Raw genomic sequence first — 22,203 nt, 5'->3', positions numbered from 1 at the left:
GAGCCTTACAACAATCCTGGAAAGTAGATATTGTTATTATCCTCATTTTACAGAAGGGGAAACCGAGGCCAACAGAGGTGGGTCACAAAGCTAGTAAGCATCTGGGGTCAAATTTGAACTCAGGTTTTCCTGACTCCAGGTCTAGCACTGTATCCACCTAGAAAAACACTTTAAACCAGTTGGTCTGGCTTTCCCCTTTATCCACACAAACAGAGGCTTATAGTCAACCAGGTACAGACTTTAGAGATGGAATTCAAACCAAGTCTTAGGAGTAGAAATCCCTTGTCCTTCTCCCTCTAACATGCTAAACAGTGACAGGGTATATTGCCCACATGTGCACCAGTCTCCTCAAACATTGCTTAGAAATGGGAGTGGGAACCAGGCTTAGAGAAGAATTAAGCCACCGTGGGATTATGGGTCTAATCATCTAATTCTCCTCAATTCCCAAAACCTCCTCCATTCATGACTATAAATGTGAATTCTAGGAAAGAAAGAGGAATGCTATTTTTTTCCCTTTTCAGTCACCTGGCAAAGTCCATTCTCCTTTTTTTTAGCATAATTCTTTGAGCCAGGCTTTTTAAAGTAAGGCATCTCGAGCAGGTTGAGTGAGATGCCAGTGAGGGAACTTCTCTGTATTCATGGAAGGAAACAGGCACCATCCTGACCAGTCTTGCTCCTCTTTCCCTTGACTCTCAAGAGGAACATTTTCACACTGATCCAGGGGGCTGTAAAAAGGTGTTGAGGATCAGACACTCAGACTAGGTACAGAGTCTCAACTTAATACATGTGAAGTGCTTTGAGGGAATAATTACATAAAACATGAATCCACTCCTTAAGGAGCTTATGGGCTAATTGGGATGGCTAACATACATTAAAAACAAGTAGAAATATACATGATATATCAAATGAATGTTAGCAGACAGTATTAAAGGACAATATTATATAATATATATTATTTTACTCATATACTATGATAATATATCATGACAGTAATAAAGGGCAGTATAATATATTATTTTATATATAATGTGTGATAAGAGTAATAAAGGACAATATTATGTAATATATATTATTTTACATCTAAAACATAATATTTGATGATGGCAATAAAGGGCAATATTATAAATATATATTATTTTACATATGTAACATATAATATATAATATAATATATTATAATAATATATAATGATAGCAATAAAGGATAATATTATATAATATATAAGACAGTAATAAAGGATAATAAAAGATAGTATTGAAGTATTAGAGGGGTTGGGAGATTACTGGGGGATAATTCCACTTAAAAATGTAAGGTCTGAGCTTGCTCTTAAAGGTTAAACACTGAACTAGGCAGGAAGGGAAAGACATTGCCAATGAGGATCAAATGCACCAAGGATGCTCAGAGAAGAGAAGACTGGACTCGCCTAGCAGAAGAGACAGGGCAGATGAGTCAGAGAAAATGAGTGGCAACCAGAGCCTCGCATGACAACCTAAGAAATGGGAACTTTATGTGATAGATGGTCGAGAACCACTGAAGCCTATTGATCACAAGAGTGAGCTGATCGCGTTGGTCTTTTAGAAAATTTAATCTAGCAGCATGCAGGAAGAATGAGGTCAGAGATGTTAGTGAGGAGAAAATTACAGTAAGTGTCATGGGGATAAAGAGACTTAAGCGATGGGTTTAAAATAAAGGAGGGAAGAATCATTTGTTAGTCCAATAATAAATACTCCACCTGGGAAGAGGCTGGCTCAAGACTCTCCTTCTCTCATGTGGTCAGGAGTCCTAGGGCAGGAAGTCACCTATGTCTGGGTCACTGGCTGAGTGACTAGAGGATTAGGTGGGCCTGTGCTGGTCAGCCCCTGGGCCTGGCCTTAAGGGAGTTGCTAGTTTACAACTGACATCAATACGGTTTTTTCCCATCCCACAGGTACTTTCCCTACCCCATCGAAGGCTCGTCTGCTATTGTCGGCTCTTTGAAGTGCCAGATCCAAATAAACCGCAGAAACTTGGATTACACCAGCGAGAAATCTTCTTATTTAATGACCTCCTTGTGGTATGTAATTTAACCATGGTTTACCTAAGAATCTTCACATACCTAAGAATCTCATCTGGAGTTTTCCTGAAGCTTGGCCATTTCTCTTAGCTTCTTAGCTTGGGGTCCCTGGACCCCTTGGAGAGTCCACAGAGAGAATTCAGGGGGTCTGTGCACTTGGAGAGGGAAAAGCTTATTTTTATTTTCACTAAACTCTCACAGGAGTTTAGCATTTCCTTCAATTATTTGTGAATGTAGGCAACCAACCACAGTCATATCAGCAGTACCTATAACTTTGTCACTAATAAAAATCACAGATATTTTCATATCGCATTATAGTTGTTTCAGTTGTTGTGGCATAGAGTTTATACTCATTACTACCTCAAAATTACTAGAGTTATGGGGGCAGCAGCTAAGCAGCTCAATGAATTGAGAGCCAGGCCTAGAGATAGGATGTCCTGGGGTTCAAATACAGCCTCATACACTGCCCAGCCATGTGACCCTGGGTAAGTCACTTTACCCCCATTGCCACCAGGCATTGCACTTCTGCCTTGAAACTAATACACAGTGTTGATTCTGACATGGAAGGTAAGGGTATTTTTTTTTTAATTACTATAGTTATTAGACTTGTAACTAGATCACAGGTGATTTGAGCCTTCCTGTCTATAAGCTGCATTTCAATGTAATTGAGTTCATTTACAGTACTCTGTGTTTTATTTTAATATATTTAGGAACATTATTCTTTTTTGTAAACTCTGACCTTCTGTCTTAGAATTAATACTATGTATTGGTTCCAAGGGTTCCAAGAGCAGTAAGGGCTAGGCAGTGGGGGAGTGGCCTACCCAGGATCACACAGCTAGAAAGTGCCTGAGGTCAGAGTTGAATCTAGAACCACCTGTCTCTAAGCCTGTTAAGAACATTATTCTTAGAAGTGTGTTCATAGGCTCCCTCAGACTACCAAAAGCCTCCATGATACAAATAAAAGATTAGCCCTTGATCTAGTCCAACTCCTTCATTTCACAGATTAGGAAGGAATTTTAATTAAGAAGGAACTCCCTGAAGGCCAGGGAAGAAGGTTGGTATATGTAGACATCTGAGTGGATAGAGAATTGGAGTTTCATTGGCATTTCAAGTCCATGTATCAGCACCTCTCTTTGCTATAGGAGACATTCCTTCCTGATTTCTAGGTCCCTGTCTTGTGATAAGACAGTAGCCCTCCCATCCATCGCTGTCCTTCTAGTTAGTTTGGGCAGCAGCTTTTAACTTCTTGAAGGAAATATTCCTTTCCCCAAGATGAGACCAGACTCAGAAGAGAGAAACTGATGGGCAGCATTTTGTACGTAACAGGCTTTGCGGCCAGTCGCAGATTAGAGTTTCCCTATTCTGTGTGGATTCAAGCATCAAAGGTTACGAGCTTGGAGCAGTGGGTATCTTACAGCCAGGGACTGTTTATGGAAGAGAAAGCGGCGAAGTCTTCCTTGCATTAGCTCCACGTTTCCCCGATGGATTCCCACCCCCTCTCCTTCAGTACTCATTCCCCACAAGTGTACCTCACTGCATTACTTTCCAAATAGGCTTTTTCAAGCATGTAAATACAAAAGTGCTTCCTGCATCCACCCTGGACTACAGGATTGTAATGAAGCCTGAAATGATTCTCTGGAAATGACTCTGTCAGGCCCACAAAGGCTCTAGTGCGAACAAAAGCCATCCAATGAATTGTGGCACAAAAGGGATATTTGTGCACATGTGATCAGTTTCATGAGCAGCTGTTCAGAATCTCCCCGTGTTGGCAAACACCTTTCCCAGTGTTAGATAAAGGGATTTAAGGGGCATCCAGGTAGAAAGGGAAGACCCAAAACTCTACAATGAGAAGCTTACGTATTTGGGAAGGAGAGAGAGAGGGAGGGGAGGAGAGAAGGAGAGAGAGAGAGAGAGAGAGAGAGAGAGAGAGAGAGAGAGAGAGAGAGAGAGGGAGAGAGAGAGAGAGAGAGAGAATGGAATAAATGATGTAGAAATCTGGAATAGGGCACCATTTTTCCTAAGAGAAAATAGAATGAATGCTCTGTAAAATCCTAGGATTTCTTCCTGTGTCAGTGTCCCTAATGGTATAATATAAATGCTCTCCCCAGGTCACCAAGATCTTTCAGAAGAAAAAGAATTCTGTGACATACAGCTTCCGCCAGTCCTTTTCCCTTTATGGCATGCAGGTCCTACTTTTCGAGAATCAGTGTAAGTCTGTCTGTCCTATCTGTCTCTTCCCCCGTTTTCTCTCCTCACATGTCCAAATGTCCAAAGAATGGGGCCAGGGATGGGTCATTATTGCTGTCTTAAAACATCTGAATAACTTTGATGTGGGCAAATGATTAGTCTCGATCAAGCCCAAAACATGAAAACTAGAAAGCAAACCCAGAAAAGCAGATTTAAGCTCAATGTAAAGAAAATCTTCCCAACAATTAGTGGGTCTCACTCAATCCATAGGCCTTAATTGAATTCCTACTCTATGTCAGGTACTGGGCTGGATCCTAGGAATATAAAGAAATATGAAACTGTCCATGCTCTGGGGAACCTACATGGGAATGGGCTGCCGTGTGGGGTTCTGAATTCCCTATCACAGGTTGTCTTTCAAGGGGAGACTGGATAACTTCTTATTAGGAATTCTATAGAAGAGATTCCTGTTCATGGATGGCCTAAAAGAGGTGGAACTCACAACTCTCAAGTGTTGTGGAAATTGTCACTTTTCAATGCTTTTCACTTCTTCACTTTTCACTGTGGAAACTGTCACTTTTCAATTAGGACATACTCTGCCTTCCTTTCACACACCCAAAAGTATTCCAAAGAAAAGGGCAAACTTGGCATTCTTGGGTCTGGGCTCCAGCCCCCTAGGAAGGCAGGGAGCTCTCTACAGGGTGCTGTGAACACCTCTACCCCAGTCTCCCTTTCCTCCTTCCTCTTCCCCTGCCTCTGACTGTCTCTGCCTCTTATTTCTTCTTCCTTTCTTCTTTCTCTCTCCCATCCCTCTTCCCCACTTCCACTCTTAATGGTAAAGACTCTTGAATGAAAGGGATTCTTAGGAATCTAAAAATTGAAGCAAAAGGCCCCAGAAAAACTGAGACAACCCAAGAGAGGCCACAGGGTGGCAGAGCGAGCTGGCTCCCTCTCCCCGGAGATCCCGGGGCTGGGCCCAGGTGGGCCAGACTCTGTTCCCCTCCGCTCTCTGGGGGATGCACTTTAGGTGTTCCAGCTGCTGACCTCATGTTCCTTTATCTGTGGGAGTGAAAGTTCCAGGGACTGCTGTTGGGAACATGCTGACCTCAGGGCGACTCCTGGGGTGGAGCTGAGAATTGTCTCATCCCAGATGGTGCTTCTTGAAGAAGGGTCATTTGAGAGATGATAAGCCATGCTTTCGAAACAAACACAATTAATTCATCTAATATTGGCTTTGACTCCTTGGAAAACTTTTTGGCTCATGTGTATCAGATTTAACATGGATGCCACACATGGTATTTACAGGTTACAGCATTCCTAGGGGTCTGATAGTTAAAATATTGAAGATTCTTGTCTTAATGAGTGAGTAAGGAAAATGTCAAAACTTGTCGCTTCAATATGGAAATGTGTTTTGTGTGGTAATATGTGTATAACCCAGATTGAATTATTTGTCAGCTCTGGGGGGGTGGGGAAGAGAGGAAACAATATGGATCATATGACTTCAAAAAAACTGTGGTGGAAATTTGTTAATAAAATAAAAAATCAAAAACTTGTGACTTCCAGCTTAGCCACTAGAACTGGAAAATAAAAATAACAGCACGACTACAGTACTTATGATTGACCAGGCACCATGCTAAGCATTTTCAAATATTTTCTCATTTGATCCTCACAAAAACCTTGGGAGGTGGGGCCTTTATTACCCCCATTTTTGCAGATGAGGAAACTGAGGCAAATCATTGTGAAGTGGCTTGTCAAGGGTCACAAAGCTCTAGTAAATGTCAGAGGCCAGTTTTGAACCCTGGTTTTCCTGACTCCCAACCTGGCCCTTTTTCCACATTATCACTTGGATGCTCTTATTCTAACCAGGGACTGGTAATGAGGGGGTGGCTTCTGTCTCACTATTGTCTTCTCTTCTTATGTAAGTGACAGCAAGAGCCATGGCTGTAACTCCCACCACCTTTGCCGCCAGCTCACATTCAACCTTCCCCAATCAACTTGGTTTTTTAATTTTTTTAATCTTCCCCATCAACTTGTGACCATTGTGGCCAGAATTCCAGGAAGGGACAATGGGGATTCATACGTCAAATCACAGTGGCTCAACTATATAATAGGGATAATAGCTCCTATCTCTCAGGGCTGTTGTGAGGATCTAATGATATCATTTTTGGGGGAAAAGGGGCTAACCTCAGACACATCCTAGCTTAGGGGAAAAAAGAGAGGGGGAGAGGGGGGGAGGCAGTACCTAGCACACAGTAAGCACAGTATAGATGCTTATTCCCTTTCCTTCCCCCTTTCCCTCTTCTGAGAAGGGCTCTTGCTCCAGAGCAACACAAAATAGGTCAGTTTCCTCTTTAACCAAGTTGATGTCTGCTATCATATTCCCCCATTTACAAGTTAAACTCATTAATTTTCCTCAACTGATATTATTTAGAGGCTCCTCCTCATCCAAGCTTTTGAACTTGATGCAAGACAGTGTGTAAATGTCCCTCTTAAAATGTGGAGCTCAGCCCCTGCCACTCTTCTTAATCCTCTAAAGATCACTGGCATTTATTGCCTAAAGCAAAATAATAATTATAACAAAAATGCAGTGCCCAGAACTGTGCATCATACTGTCAAACAAAAAGCATTTTTATGTTGGTATATTTTATTCTGTGTTGCTATCTTTTGTTTTTCTATCATTTTCATTTTTTAATATATCCCTTCCCTCCCCTTTACCTGGCAATAATGAATAAAAAAGAGGGGGAAAAAAGGCAGTTCAGCAAAGTCAGATAGTAGATGCCGTGGTCCACATCTAATCAGGAAGCATTTCCTAAGGACAAGTTTGGATCTGGGGATACAAATATCAAAATGAGGTGGTCCCCACCTTCAAGAATTTACATTGTGCTTTGGAGATATGGCCACAGGTAAGTAAATGCAGGCTATCTGCTAAACAAATACCTTGTGATTCTTTTAGAGAGCTGAACTGGCTAATGAGCAGGGGAAATCACAAAAGGCCTCTCGAGAGGTACCACTTGTGCTGAGCCCTAAGGAAAGCTAAGTCTTCCAGGAGGCAAAGGTCAGGGAGATCATTCCAGGCTTGCGGACTACCTGTGAAGGGTTTGGAGATGGGAGATGAATGTCACATATAAGAAAAAGGAAGCAGGCCAGTCTGGCTGGAACATAGAGGTGATGAGGAGGACACATACAGCCTCAGAAGAGAGGCAAGAACTTTAAATTCCAAACAGAGAAATTATGTGTATTTTAATCTAGAGGCAATAAATAGGGAGCTATTCAGATTTCTTTGAACAGAGTGACCTGATTAGACCTGTGCTTTAAAAATATTACTTAGCAGGGCAGTTAGGTGACTCAGTGGATTGAGAACCAGGCCTAGAGACAGTAAGCCCCGAGTTCAAATATAGCCTCAGACACTTCCTAGCTGTGTGACCCTGGATAAGTCACTTAACCCTCATTGCCTAGCCCTTACCACTCTTCTGCCCTGGAACCAGTACCCAGTATTGATTCTAAGATGGAAGGTAAAGATTTAAATATGTGTGTGTGTGTGTGTGTGTGTGTGTGTGTGTGTGTGTGTGTGTGTGTGTGTGTGTGTGTATTACTTGGGGCACTGGAAGATGGATTGGAAAAGGCAGAGAATGGATGGGAAAGTAACACTTTCCATGATCTGTGCACTCCATCTTTATTAATACAAGTTCAGAGTTTCTCTTTGCTTGTTTGTTTTTTTTGGACAGCAATGTTCACACCAAGCTTGTGGCCAACTAAAATATCGGGGCCTTTTTCATATCAGTCACTATTAAGCCAAGCCTCTGGCTATCATCCAACATTAACAAGATAAAATTTAACAGGGAAGAATGTGAAGTCCTTAGCATATGTGAAAGGTGATTTTGTGGGACCACTCAGGCAAATACGATTTTTAACCCTTCCTTTCTGTCTTAGAATCAGTACTGTGTATTGGTTCCAAAGTAGAAGAGTGGTAAGGGCTAGACAAATGGGGTTAAGTGACTTGCCCAGGGTCACACTTCCCAGCTAGGAAGTGTCTGAGGCCAATGAATAGTATTCTCTTAAGCCCAAACAAGTGAGACATAACAGTCTGGCTTCAGACTGCCAGTTGACAGGGAATTTTGTGTCTGATGGTTGTCAGATTATTTAATCACTGTCTAACATCATCTCCCCTCAGGACTTGAACCTTGCCAGATCACAAATTTAGAGCTGGAAAGAGACCTTAGAGGCCACTGGGTCCAATCCCAGATGAGGAAATTGAAATTGAGAAGTTTAAATGACTTACCCAAGGTCATGCAGCTAGTAAGTGTTGGAGTCAGAAAGACGCAGGCTCACATTCTGCCTCAAAGCCAGAGCTCCATCCACCATACCTAGCAGAGCACATTGGCCAAGTCACTTAAGGGCTTGAGTTGTGAAGGCTCATCCTCTGAATTGAGTAAAAACCAAGCACTGAATTCAGGGAGGAAAAATTGACCAGAAAAAACCCACCATAAATTGCACTCATTTTCTTTCCCTTTGTAGATTATCCAAATGGCATCCGGCTCACATCTGCTGTCCCAGGAGCAGACATCAAAGTGTTGATAAACTTCAACGCCCCCAATCCCCAGGACAGGAAGAAATTCACTGATGACTTGAGGGAATCCATCGCAGAAGTTCAGGAAATGGAAAAGCATAGAATAGAGTGTAAGTACAAAGGTACATACATACACATAGTCTGAGCCTTGACCATCCACAGCCACACTGTAGATCCTGGTGTGGACTCCGGATACCAGCCAACCTTTCTGGCTTGTGACTGACAGGAATCTGGGGGGGACCTTTCCCCCAAAGTGGGGGGTGGTGGAAATCCAGGACCTGAACCATAATACATAAGGACTGAGAATTGCTGGAAGGAAAGAGATGCGCCCCCCCCCCCCCCACCAGCTTCTCTTCGATCTGTCTCCCTTCAGCAACGTCGAATCAGTCATCGTGATAAAGTTAGAGGGAGCATTTTGAAATCTTAAAATACTAGATAAATGTTACCCATTATTAATTCCATTATAATTTTTGTTACTCATGACAGTGGCATCTTGAGCTCTCTCAGACAGGCAGATTGCCCCTGGAATTACCCCCACCTGGATGACCTTCCTTCCTCGCCTAGGAGAGGAGTCATAGACAGGTGGAGAAGGAAAGAGATGGTCTAAATAATTAGAGGGATGGCAAGACAGACCAAGACACCAGGTCTTCTTCACCCAGACCTGCCCATTAAGTCCAACCACTTCCCTTCAAGAGGGGCCATTCCCCCCCTCAGGGTTTTCACATTTCTTGGAGGGTTGGTTGAGTCATCCTCTGACACCCCCATGCTCTGCCTCAGTCACCATGAGAGCATGCATCAATTCTGTCTGTTTTAGCGGAGCTTGAAAAACAGAAAGGAGTCGTCCGGCCCAGCATGTCCCAGTGTTCCAGCCTGAAGAAAGAACCTGGCAATGGGACTCTGAGCCGAGCCTGCCTTGATGACAGCTATGCCACCGGTGAGGGCCTAAAAAGGAGTGCCCTCAGCAGCTCCCTCCGTGACCTCTCAGAAGCGGGTAAGAGCCAGGTTTAGTTCTGCCTTCCTAGTGCAATGCATGCAAAACTCGGAAAAAAAAGCCCGATAGTTTGTGCATGCATTGTGCCCATGGAAAGAAACACAGCAGAGCCCCAGGCAGGGCATGTGTGCAAGTTTTCTTAGCAAAACATTGTTTGGTTTTACTTTTTCATTCTCCCCATGAAAATTAAAGAGGTTTGACAATACTAAACAGTTAGTTTTTGCTGTTTGTACTGTTAAAAGAAAAAGACAGAACCAAATTTTAAATGTCATCCCAGAGGGAAAATTGATCTAAGAATAAACTAGTTAGTTCTCCCATTTTACTTTAAGTGGTTTTTTTTCCCCTTTAAGAATTTTTAATATGGAAAGGCAGTGAGAACAGGTCCCCATTAGTAGCTGTGTCCTGTGTATTTTGTGCTGAAGTTTTACACTGATGAATGAAATTGAGTGAAGCCCCACTAAATTGTACCTAGAACCTGACACCCCCTTCTTTCTTTCCTCCCTTCCTCCCCCAGCAGAGACACCTAATCGTAGCTTTTCTCTAAACATGATACTCCTTCTTTCCCTCAATAACCTTTACCTTTGGCTAGAGTTGTTGTCATCTGTAGAGATCTCTAGCCTGATGAGCAGGGAAAATCCTGATTGCTTGGCACACACATCCTAAAATGTCATTGCTCCTGAGGTGATTGAAATCCAGATGCCACCAAACTCAGCATTATTAGTTAATAGAAAGGTGTTTAAAAAAAAAAACTCAGCAAAAAGAACAATTTGTCCCTCTCTTTATTTGCTTTTTTCCATATCTATTTATTTGCCAGCCATTAATATCCAGTGAACAGGAGGTCCATCTCCCAGATCTCTGAGAAATGCCCAAGTCCGCAGAGGGACCCCAGGGCTAATGAGACAGCTGTCCTTCCATAGCAGTAGAATCTGAGCAGGAAGGGGGAAAGACCAAGAACCAAACCATGTTAGCGGCCAGTGAATCCTCATGCCCGGCTTGTTTGCTGCACCGTAGCATAGTCCTATCTCAAACGCCTGTTGGTTCTGTGTATGTTCAGTGGCTAGACGGCTTCTCTGTAGAGATAGCAGGGAGGAGGTTCCAGTGGGGTCGCCACTTAGAGAACTTAGCTCTCCCGCGGGACATGTAGGCTTCCATCACAAATCTCTTTGCTGTGACCTTTCTGATTAGACCATCATTTCCTTGATATCCCCATTCTGCCTCATGGCTAAGAACAGCACAAGTTCTCACCTGTTCACATGAATTGGCTCCAGTCTAGAGAGAGAACTCCATAATCATCAATTATTTTTAAAGCTCATCTTAGGCTGAGAAAAGCTAGCCCATCTCCAACCTGCTGGTAACAGAGGGGTATCACACCCACCTGTAGACCTCTGGGAAGGAATCCTGATTTCAGTATTTCTTCCCCTTAGGATTTTTCCATCCCAGTCTCTCCAGCATTGTCACAAAGCCATGCTCAGGCAGAAGGTTGTGTCATCTGTGAGACAATTCCTCCTGCTCATGGCACCATTCCATGTATCAGCAGTACATACCTTGCTCCTGGCACGCTCATTTCCAAAGGGTTTTTTTTTCCCCTTGGGGTTTTTTAGGGGTTTTTTGGTTTTTGGTTTTGGTTTTTTCCACAGTTCAAAACTGAAATCCATTTACCACATTAAGGGTTTGAGCAATGGATTTGTTAAACCCAACTAAACTTAATTGGAGGCTTTCTGCCTACTGATGGCTATGGGTTGCTTCTGTTTGGTGCTGTGCGATATGAAAAACCAACCAATTCCCTCCCTGACTCCTACCACCCTCTCCTGTTATTTGGCATAAACACCAAGGCTTCTGGTGGCTGGTTATGCTTGTGGTCTTGTCCAGATCTTATCAAACAAATTAAGCTAAAAGTCAGCTCCAGAACTCTGAGGCCCAGCTCTTTTCCCAGGCTGGTAGGGTGCTTCCCACCATAAGACCTTTGGACCTTTCCAGAACCAAGAACCACAAAAGAGGCTTAGTCTGGGGCACCTACAACTTGTCTATAAAACTTCCCTCCTCCTCAGTGACCAGAGTCTCAGGGTCATAGAGCCCCTCAGGATAGTTCAAAAGCCAGAACAATTGGTCATTTCTCCTCCTACCTATCAGAATTTGGGATCAGAGGATATATATCTCGATTCCTTACAATAGAAGGATTAAGGCCAGGGTCTTGACTTTTTAAATTATATCTTGGATTAAAGAAAAGAAAGGAATATTGGCACTCTTTTATTATCATTATAATTAATAATAGCAGTTATATTAAGATCCTGAGTTGAAAGGGACCATTAATCTAGATCCAGAACCCTCTATAAACCCAAAGGGACAAACATGGAACCTCTTAAGATACAGGTTTTAGTAACTTCTCTATTCCATTCACCCTGAGCAAAGGGTAGAAGGTGAGGTTTAGGTTAGGTACACATAGTTGTTCAGACTTAATCATTAGAGGAAGGACCTAAGAGGCATATATCAAGAAGGATATCCTGATATCCAAAAGGAGATATACTTAAAAACTGTACTATCATTTTGCCAAAAAGATGACTGAGGCTACCTTGGAAGATATGTAATTCCTCTGGAATATTCAACTTCTGAAATGTGAAGAACAACTTTGAAACCTCTCTTGGAGAAGGCTAAGACTATAAAAATGACCAGGCAGGAAACTAAGTTCCTCAAAGACAGGAAGCATGTCACCTCCCTGTCCTATATTAGCCCATAGCCTCACACAGAGTGTTAAGATTCTCAGAAAAAAAATACTAAATTAGTATGAACAGCTAAAAAGCTCTCCTTGGTAGAGTGGCTCCTTGTTCCTCCAGTATAAATAAAGCAAACGTCTTTACATATCAAGGCTGCCCATTTTTGCCTAGATGAGAAAACTAAGGTAGAGAAATAAAGAGTAACTTCCTCAGGGTAGGAAATAACAGAGCTAAGATCTAAAGTCCTCTGACTTCTACATCATTATCTTCAAAAGGAGATAGACATCTGCATCTCAAGTTAAGACTTGGTCTTCATTCATGTGGTGACACTGAAAAATTCCAGGACCACCAAGCTGAGGATTTGATTCAGCTCTGAGAGATGTTACCTCATCTCTGCTTACAAAGTGTGCCCGGCTAAGGAGTGAAGATGGCTACAGCTTCAGCTTTCCCTTGGCAAGGAGGATGTCCTTCAGTCTCTTCCATATATCACCCCAAGGTCCATCCAGTTTCTGAATGCTATTTCATGTTGCTGACCTTGAGGATTCTAAGAGATCAAGATGCTGCCTGGAGGCTTGGCTTCCCACCTTCCTGGAACTTCTCTTTACTCAGTAGAAGATAAACAGTATTTAAAGTCTTTGAAAAGGTCTTTCCAGACCTGTCATAGACTGATAGCCATCTTGTAAAGCCTATACAAGACATCACACGTGAGCTCATAGACTCAGAGTTGGTGCAAGGTTCTAAGGCATATGCCTAGACTAAGGGAGACTGAGGCTCCCCACCCATCCACATCAGAAAATAGTTTACACAGGGCCAGCAGCAACACAGGGCTATTGCTGATTTCTTCAGACTGGTCAGTATGCTGACCAACGAAGTGCTGAAAAGGGTCAAGGACCAGGTCCCCTGGGAGCTGCTGGCCAATAGGGTGATATCTATGTGATTCTAAACCTTCCTTCAGCATTAAGTACCTACTATGTACCAGGCACTGAAAAAGAAGTATCTGTGGTCTTCTGGATGACTAAGGAAACCTGGGTACTGGCCTTCCATCTGCCTCCAACGGCAGACGTCCAGCAATAAGGTCCTGGTATGAAATCAGTGACTTTTGACTCCTAAGTTGTGGGCATCTGTCTATTGAGGTATGTACACACATGTAATATCTTAGGGAGAGAGAGAGAGAGCCAGAGAGATGAGAGAGAGGGGGGAGGGGGAGATAGAAAGAGAGAGAGAAGGAAAAGAAGAGAGAGGGAGGAAAGGGAAGAGGAAGAGACAGAAGGAGAGAAAGAGAGGAGGAGAAGAGGGAGGGAGAGAAGAGAGAGGAGAGGGACCAGACAGACAGAGAGGGAAAGGGAGAAAGAAAGAGAACACAAATATGTATGTTTCTTTATGTATATTTGTAGACACCTATGTCTAAATTTCTGCATACATACTGGGGTGCATGAATTGTGAATATGTTTTTACTCCTTGGCTTTGGAAAGCCTGCCTTGAAAAGGCTATCCCCAATGATATACCTAAAGACAGACTGGGAGTTGAATCTGCACAAGATTTGAAGACATGAAGGAAAGTCTAATTAATATTTTGAAGAAGAAACAGCTAAACTTCTGTCTCCCAAAGAATTCATCAACATGGAAAGTTAAGGAAAATTCTTTGGAAGGAGAAACAAGCTTCCATGATAACCTTCTAACTTCAGGCCTTGGTTTGTATAACAGTCACCTGTCAACTCTTGCCTGCGATGAGCCCATAACCTGTTTGACTAAAGCAGACCATTTTCTCTAGGGATCCTTTCCTTGCAAAGATGGGCAGCGAAGATCAGCCTTCAGGGAGCTAAGGAGCACTTTCCTCGCCTCTTTGGGACCCAGGCAGGGTCAGAAAAAAGCCTGGAAGGGCCCTTTATACAGAAAAAATATCCCCTTCTTATCTCCCAGACTGCATGTGGCTTAGATTGGCCCATATTTTTTAAAAAGGCTTCTTTGTGGAGTGAGTGTGCTGAGTTGCACATTACTAAGCTTATGCTGTCTACTTATGTGCACCTTCTTAGGCCACAGCCGGGCTGGGTGTGAGAAAGGGGAGAAGGTAGACACATTTCCTACCCTCTAGTTTGTACTCAGATTGTAAAAAGAGAGAATCCCCTCTCAGTTTGGTTAGGAAGGGACAAGATGGATGAGTTTTCTTGAAGGTTTTTCTGAGCTAAGAAAAAAGTGCCAAAGTTTCGGCCTCCCTGTATCCCAGGTGTTTCAGAGCTAGAAGTTAGAAAGGTTGCTGAGGAGGACATCTCACCCACTCCATTCCCTTGTTAGAAGGAGCAGGGCTTTTCTCCTAGAGCCTTTTTAGTTCCACTTTCCCAATATTCAGCTTTGGGAGTGGCAATAGGTAAAGTTGAGTCAAAGTCCAGTTTAGCTCAAGTATTTCCAGTTATCAAAGCCTCTATCCATTTGACCTGATCTAAAGAGATAGACACCATGAAACAGGGTGGAAAAGGGAAAGGCTAAGGGCTCAGAGGACCTTATGCAAAGGAAATTTATCCTGAGAGTCTCCCAACAGATCTACATGATCCTGGTTTCTATATCTACCTTTCCATCTTCCCAGATGTTGTACAACCATGCATACACCACAGAGCCATCACAAAGGGACATTTGCTATTTGGGCTGGTCTAAAAAAATTCAAAAAGAAAAAAAATATTCAGTTTAGTTTCCTAACCATTCCCCCCCAAAAAGGATATATGAGATCCACTGAGGTTCAGGAGCTTCACAGACATTTTTTTTTTTTTTTGCTTTTGTTTTTTAGTTTCCAAAGAAGTCTCACTTTTCTTCCCCATCTCCATCGGGGTCTCTACCTCGGGTCCCCATCTCAACTAGTACCTGGAAGCTCCTCAGTTGCCCAGAAATCCTTGAGAAAAGCAGATGTACCTGGCCTCTGGGGGAAGATGGTCTTTACTTTTTTTAGAATCTGGGCAGAATTGGATTCCTTCCTGTCCACTGTGCCCACCCTGGAGAGACTGGAATTGGAGTATAGGAGACGGTCTTTAAATTGGGGCTGTGTTTTGTTTTTTCTTTTTGTTTATATATGTGTGTGGTTTTTTTTTCTCAAATACCTTTTTGCACCCGAATGGCTATTTGCTTCTCCACTGAGCCTCCTCCTCCCCTTGGACCCAGATGCGGGCACCAGTGGCCCGCAGCTGGGCGCCTCCTCGAAGCTGAGCTTGTCGGTGCCCGCCCATTCCGTAGCCCGAGACCCTCCCTAGTCGCGCTTAGAGGCTCCTGTAGCAACGCCAGCTCAGGCCTAGAGAGGAAATTGCTCAGCCAGGTCTTGTGTCCGGTCTCTAACCTCTGGTATTGCATGTTCTGGGCAGGGAAGCGTGGGCGTCGAAGCAGTGCAGGATCGCTAGACAGCAATATGGAAGTAAGTAGGAAGCGCCTGATGTCTAGCTGGATGTGATGATGTGCGTTTTCCAACCTTTATTTTATATACATGTATTTTTTTTGCTCCTCTTCTTATATATACATAAAAATATATATCTATGTATAAATACACACACACATAGCCCTCTAACAACCTGCCTGCCTAAGATCGAGTGCATGCCCGGGCCTCTCACTCTGTCCTGGTACAAAGCTTCCAAAAAGAGCAGCGCCACTTTCCGGCTTGTTTTTGACGAAACCTGGGTTGTGTTGGTTTTGTGTTTTGGTTTCAGCTCCGTCCCCGGGTCCCCACCAGCATGGTTCATGAGCACCCGCCCCTTTGCCATCGTCCTCCCCGCTCCCCGTGCCCCCCACAGCCCCAGCTCTCAGGCCACTCGCCCCTCGTTCTCGCTACCTGGATGTTTTAGCTGATCTCTAACTTCCATGCTCACCCATCTCCATCGCTTAGTGTGGCGTGGAAACCGCTCCGTGTCTGCAGTCATGACGCCATGGAATTGCATAGCGAGGGTGTGGGAGGAGCTAAGCCAATGAGACCGAGGGACTCAATGTGGATTTCATGAGATTTCATTCATCTTCAGATCATTTCTATTTACTGTTCATGTCAACTTCAGCTTGCAGAGCCTTCCTTCCTTTTTTGTTGTTGTTGGGGTCGCAGTAGGGAGGTTCCAGCTGAAACCCGAGTTAGTTAGCCGGCCCAGAGCTAGCGTGTCCCGTGCCCCGCCCAAACCTGAGAAGAGATAGGCCCTGTCAGGCTGCGCTGGGGTGACTGGACCAGCCAGGAGAGCGCCAGGGGCTGCCCCGCCTGCAGCGACGGGAGGCCCTGGCGGAAGGCCTGAGGCAGATTTCAGTTCTTCCTGTTCATGTCTCTTAGCCCCGCCCCCATCTTCCCCGTGGTCAGGAGAGGATTCCCCAGTCAGCACTTTCTCAACTTCTGGAAGCTCTACTAGCAGCCAAGCCCCTGTGCCCGCGGGGTCCCTCCTTCCTACCGGCCACGTGTCTTAGAGGGGGCGTTGGCCTCCCCCACACCTCACTGACTAGAGCCAGGCAGCTAAACTGAGGCTGAATGACCAGTTTGTTTACATTTTAACTTTTTTTTTTCATTCTGACAGAAATACTTTAAGATCTTTTAATTTTTATTTCTATGAATTTCCTTTTTAGGGGTCCATCATTAGCAGTCCTCACATGCGCCGAAGAGCTACATCAACCCGAGAGTGTCCATCTCGCCCACACCAGACCATGCCTAATTCTTCTTCCCTCCTAGGCTCCCTGTTCGGTAGTAAGAGAGGGAAGCCGCCTCCTCAGGCCCACCCACTCTCAGGCCCTCCACCGCCCCCTCCTCACCCCCCGGGCATCTCCCATCAGCAACACGCCCCCCATCCTTCCAGCGGCCACCACCAGGGCCCCTCAGAGGGACAGACCCAAGCCCAGGTGCACACGCACCATGCCCAGTACTGCCACCTGCAGCAGAACCCGCCCCCCTACCACCACCACCACCACTACCACCCGCCTCAGCACACCCAGCACGCACACCAGTACCACCACGGCCCCCACGGGGGGCACCCCCCGCACCCGCCCTACGTGGCCCATGCCCACCCCACACACACCCATCCCCCGCTGCCCCCCTCCCACGCCGGGCACTCGGCCCACTCGGGGCACACGGCGCACCACCACGGGCAGCAGTCTGCCCCTCCTCCTCCCACCAGCACGAAGCCCAAACACAGTGGCATCAGCACAATCGTCTAGGTAGCCAGGGGGGATGGGAGAGGGGGTCCCGGGACCCCCGGGGACTGCAGCGCCCATCTCGGACACAGAGGCACACCCAGTAGGCAGCCAGCAGCATAGAGAACCAGGGTGGATCGGTTTTCTTTTCTTTTTTTTTTGTCCCTGGCCCTGGACTCAGACAATATGATTGAATCCCAAAAGCTCACAAGGCTTCCATTTTAGGAAATGAAATTCCTTTGAATTTAACCTTGTCCCCCTGGGCTTACTTCACCTCCACCTTTGGGAGGGCCATTGTCGGCCTTGAAATGGTGCCACCTGCCCCATAGATACTCAACTGCCTCCAGCTCCCTGGCCCTTGTTGGTTTTATAGGCCTATGAAAACCCAACCTAAAAAAGAAGAAATATGCTCCATACACACAACACACACGCACACACAACTTGTTACATTCTTGCTCTTTTATTGACAATGGGCAAAAAATTAAGTAGACCTGATATGGTTGATGAAAGTACGTAAGTAAACTTTATATAATATAAATATATATAAATATATATATATACATACACACTGTATAGGTAATGTTTGTGCGTGGAAAGCAAACTTTTCAGTCCACAAAACTAGCAATATAGACTTTACAAGGAATTTCCACTTACTTGATAGACAGCACCCTAGCTGAGTAGTATGTGAGAGATTAGGCCAAAAACTTAAATGCTAGAAACAAATTTCAAATGTTTCAGTATTTTCATAGAGAGAGAGAGAAAGAGAGAGAAAGAGAAAAGTCCCCTTGGGGACTCGAGAAGATCTCTAAGCAATCATTACTGAATGTGCCAAGTTAACATAGCATCTAACTGTTTAAGTCCAATATTGCTTTGTATAAATCCTTATTTTATTAATAATAATATCCTAAGTAACCAGTATTATAACTGCTCTGGTATTTCAGGTAAGCAAAACTAGTTAAGATGCCGTAAACTCTACAGTAGCAACCCGGGATGACCGACTAAGCTTCGGTTGTCTTAGAGCATTGGTTACAAAACTCTTTAGACACTTTAAAGGCTGTAATAACTGTGAATTTACATGATCCACATTTCTTTTTTTATGCATTTGATTTATTGAACACAAAATTCAGTCATGTGAGAAGTGCCCGTAGACATGGCAGAAAGATCCATCTCCAACATGAAAATGACAGACACTCATCCTTGTTTCCTTGACACCATAACTTACTCATTTTGTTTCCAATTGCATCGGGCCGAGGTGCCCCTAGAGCCCTGCTCTAGGACATTTATTTTAGGGTTTAGCGTTATAGGGTGGTGTTTTTATTTTTTTTTAAATAACAATTGTAATTCCATGTAGCCATGTGCTAGCAAAACACCTGTTTCATCATTGTGACCCATCTGACTTCTTAGCTGACAAGTACCCAGTACTCAGCAGGCTGAGTGTCCCCTGCCTCTCTCTCATAGTCTGGTTAGCTGCAAAGACATCACATGAGATCGAGCTGTGCTGTTGTTGCTTCTGTGTTGTAATGATGCCATCTGCTAACCCGTCCAAGATTCTGCACATCCAGATTCTATACTGAGTCAAACATGGCACCTACTTTGTAGTTTCAGCCTCCACAGCTGCAAGTCCTTTACACCTAAGCAGTAGAAACAAGAACTGCCCCCACGGCACCAGCTAAAATGCAAGACCCCTTTTTAAAAAGAGAGAGAAAGAAAAAGTGGGGAGCATGAGAAGTCCCTCTGTGGAGATGTGGGGAGCATACAAAGGAGCCGGTGGCAGGGGCTGGTGCTGAGGCAACACAAAGGAGAAGAGTGAAACCTTCTGTGTCAAAAAGTTCCTGGTTCCTGTCACTTGGGTCATCATCAGGTGTGGGGGGCATTTGTTGATTCCTCCGCCTTTTTTGTTGGTTCCTCACCCCTTTTGTCATACCATTGCTATCACAAAATCAGCAAAACTGCAAACTGAGCACTTTGTTATTTGTTCTCTAGGAAGATTAACGATCTAGAGTTTAGCCTTTAAAAAAAAAAATTAAATCTGCCCACTCTCGTTTTCCTATATGTGTAATACTTCTTTCTTTGCCATCTTCTCCAAACTGCTCTTTTGTGAAAAGAGCAGTACACATGTCCTCAAGATTTCATTTGGCCTGAGTTGGGAGGCTATTCAGTTGCCATTAATTAAACTCTTCCAAGATTGTCCCATTTACCTGAAAGTTGAACTTGTCCAAATTCCCTTGAGGCTCTCTGTTCTTGCAAGCGAAAGGATTTTGTTATGATAAGGGAAATAAGAACTGTATTGCATGTCATCTAACATTAATGGTGTGAGGCTACACTCTACATATTGTATATTTGCAAAATATATTGGTGTTTACTGTTGAAAATTAGTTGAAGTAAAGTGATAACATATTAAAATATGTAGGCTTTTCTTCATCCCACTGTACCAATGGTAGAGTCTAATTGTAACTTCTAGGTTGTTCCAGAAAAGATAGGAAACTTTGGGTACAACATTGCTCTTTCTCAAGTGGTATCAGTAAAAAACAAACCAACAAAACCAAAAATAAATCTTGTCCTCCACCGCTGTCCATTCCCCTTAACCAAAGGATACTTCTGCATCATGGTGCTGGAGTTGTCTTTGTTATTCTGAGTTTTTTGTGATTGTATCCCCAAACTTTGATATGTGTTCTGAAGTTCTGCATATAAAGCGTGAGTCTAGGCTTTGTGCTAGGGAGGGACCTGCCAGGAGATGATTATTCAAAAGCCTTAAGAGGAGGAGAATTATGACCAACATGGGTTAAACAGTTATCCTTCCCCTGAAGCTTTCACGATGAAGCATCTGAACTTTTCATCCTCGTGTTTCCAATCTTACCCAAGGCTTGGGTCAACAGGGAAACAGACTTTGTGCCATTTGTGTTTTTATAAGCTGAAGACTAGAAACTTTTTCATAGGTATTATTGTCAGAGTGAAAAGATCAGAGTTATGCCTCCTGTTTTTACTTTAGGAAGTAATGAATGCTAACAAACTACTTTCCCAGATGTCACACAGAGGTCTTTGGGACATCATTGCTTTTATAGAATTTCATTCCAACATGTCAAAATAAATCACAGATTAGTAATTATATGGAAACACCATCCGTCTTTGCCTGAAATGGGAAGATAGGAGTCTGATGAGTTGGGCTGCAAAAAGAGAATTAAATTTTCTCACTTTGAGGCTGAGTTGGCTGTTAGGATGATTCTAGTCATGCTTATTGAAGAAATCAAGTCAGGACACACTAGTAACATTTTTCAAATCCCATGAATTGGTGCGATCATATAATCAATAACATCATGGCAAGACCCTTAAGGAAAACAGCTGGTAACAAAAAAAAAATCTTTTCTGGGACAACAAATAATGTATTTGTATTTTTTTAAGTTTATGAATGAAATGTACATCAATGTAAAAAATAAAGTTCGTCCTAATATAATGTACGTCTTGCTAAAAAGTAATCAGACATCCAGTGTAGAGTTTTTTCCCATCATGAACTGCATGCAGCAGAAGCCTCTTGTTTCTCATTAAAATAAGCTAAAAAGACAGTTGGCAAATATTTAAACAATGACTCTCTACATGTTGACTTGCCGTTCCATATGAAGCTGTGTTTTCTACAGTTAAGCATGCTATTTCCGTTGTAAAATACCATCACCCTTCCTGCCTGAAAAATGAGTAATTGTATATATATTAACAACAATAACAAAGGAACCAATTGTAAGATTACTTTGAGTGAAATGGGGTGGTGAAAATGGGACCAAGTAGGAGGAATAGATAATTCTCTCAACTTGTATATAGTGTGTAAATTAGTATTACTCTTAAGTCTGCATTCATTTTGAGGTTATATACAGTACCTATCTCCTCTTAAGCACCATAATTCAGCTTTGAACTGTATTAAAATTTGTTAGAACTAGATCTTGAATGCAGACTATTAAAAGACTTCCAAGGCCATCTTGCTCAAAAGAAGCTTCTGCTCTATTGAGGCCCAGAAACCCATTCGTTGACTGTGTAACTCTGGAGAGGAAAGGAGTGCTTTCGTTTTAATATGCATTCTGTCTGTAAGTAGCAACAGACCCTATCAGTGTAAAACTATAACTGTGATCATGTGAAGAAATCAAATAAATCATTTAAAACACTTTGTTTCTTAATTCTTCTGAAATATCCAGCAATTCAGTTGTTATTAACTAAGTAAAGAGAATTTCTCTATATTTTGTTTAGCTGACTACTCATTGAAAACATCGGATTGGCTTTGGTTGCTTTTGGGGTGGTATAGGCGAGTGGCTGAGATACATGGCAAATTGAATTTGTGAGTCAGTCGTGACTGACAATTCTGTTTTCTGTGTGACAGCCAAGTGGAGACTACAAATGGGCTAATACTTGATTTTAAACATCACTCAATTTTGTTATCCTGCATAAAAGCTTTAGAAGTAAATATCTTGTGGGAAACTATCTCCATTCTTCCATCAGAGAAGCCATGTCATCCACAGATACAACTCTGTTTTCACAGGTTGATAAGTACTGTTTCATTTTGTCTAATTGAACTGAGAAATGGCTGT

General features: G+C 43.2%; 1 protein-coding gene across 4 annotated transcripts in view; it reads left to right on the top strand.

The window, feature by feature from the left end:
* Positions 1 to 21,782, top strand: part of IQSEC1 (IQ motif and Sec7 domain ArfGEF 1) — a 114,147-nt gene extending 92,365 nt beyond the window's left edge. For 2 of the 4 annotated variants that reach the window (XM_044670006.1, XM_044670088.1), the window contains 6 exons: positions 1,928 to 2,053; positions 4,162 to 4,261; positions 8,753 to 8,914; positions 9,619 to 9,795; positions 15,850 to 15,899; positions 17,075 to 21,782. In XM_044670006.1, the coding sequence (XP_044525941.1) occupies positions 1,928 to 2,053; positions 4,162 to 4,261; positions 8,753 to 8,914; positions 9,619 to 9,795; positions 15,850 to 15,899; positions 17,075 to 17,659 (1,200 nt within the window). In that variant the 3' untranslated portion in view covers positions 17,660 to 21,782. Of the gene's footprint in view, positions 1 to 1,927; positions 2,054 to 4,161; positions 4,262 to 8,752; positions 8,915 to 9,618; positions 9,796 to 15,284; positions 15,579 to 15,849; positions 15,900 to 17,074 lie in introns of those variants that run through there. The other 2 variants (XM_044669921.1, XM_044669836.1) reach the window with 2 other exon arrangements.
* The last annotated feature ends 421 nt before the right edge of the window (positions 21,783 to 22,203 follow it).

This window comes from Gracilinanus agilis, chromosome 1, assembly GCF_016433145.1.
Source record: "Gracilinanus agilis isolate LMUSP501 chromosome 1, AgileGrace, whole genome shotgun sequence".
Lineage (NCBI taxonomy): Eukaryota > Metazoa > Chordata > Mammalia > Didelphimorphia > Didelphidae > Gracilinanus > Gracilinanus agilis.
Note: the sequence above shows the minus strand (reverse complement) of the source record. Positions and strands in the feature narration are given on the sequence as shown.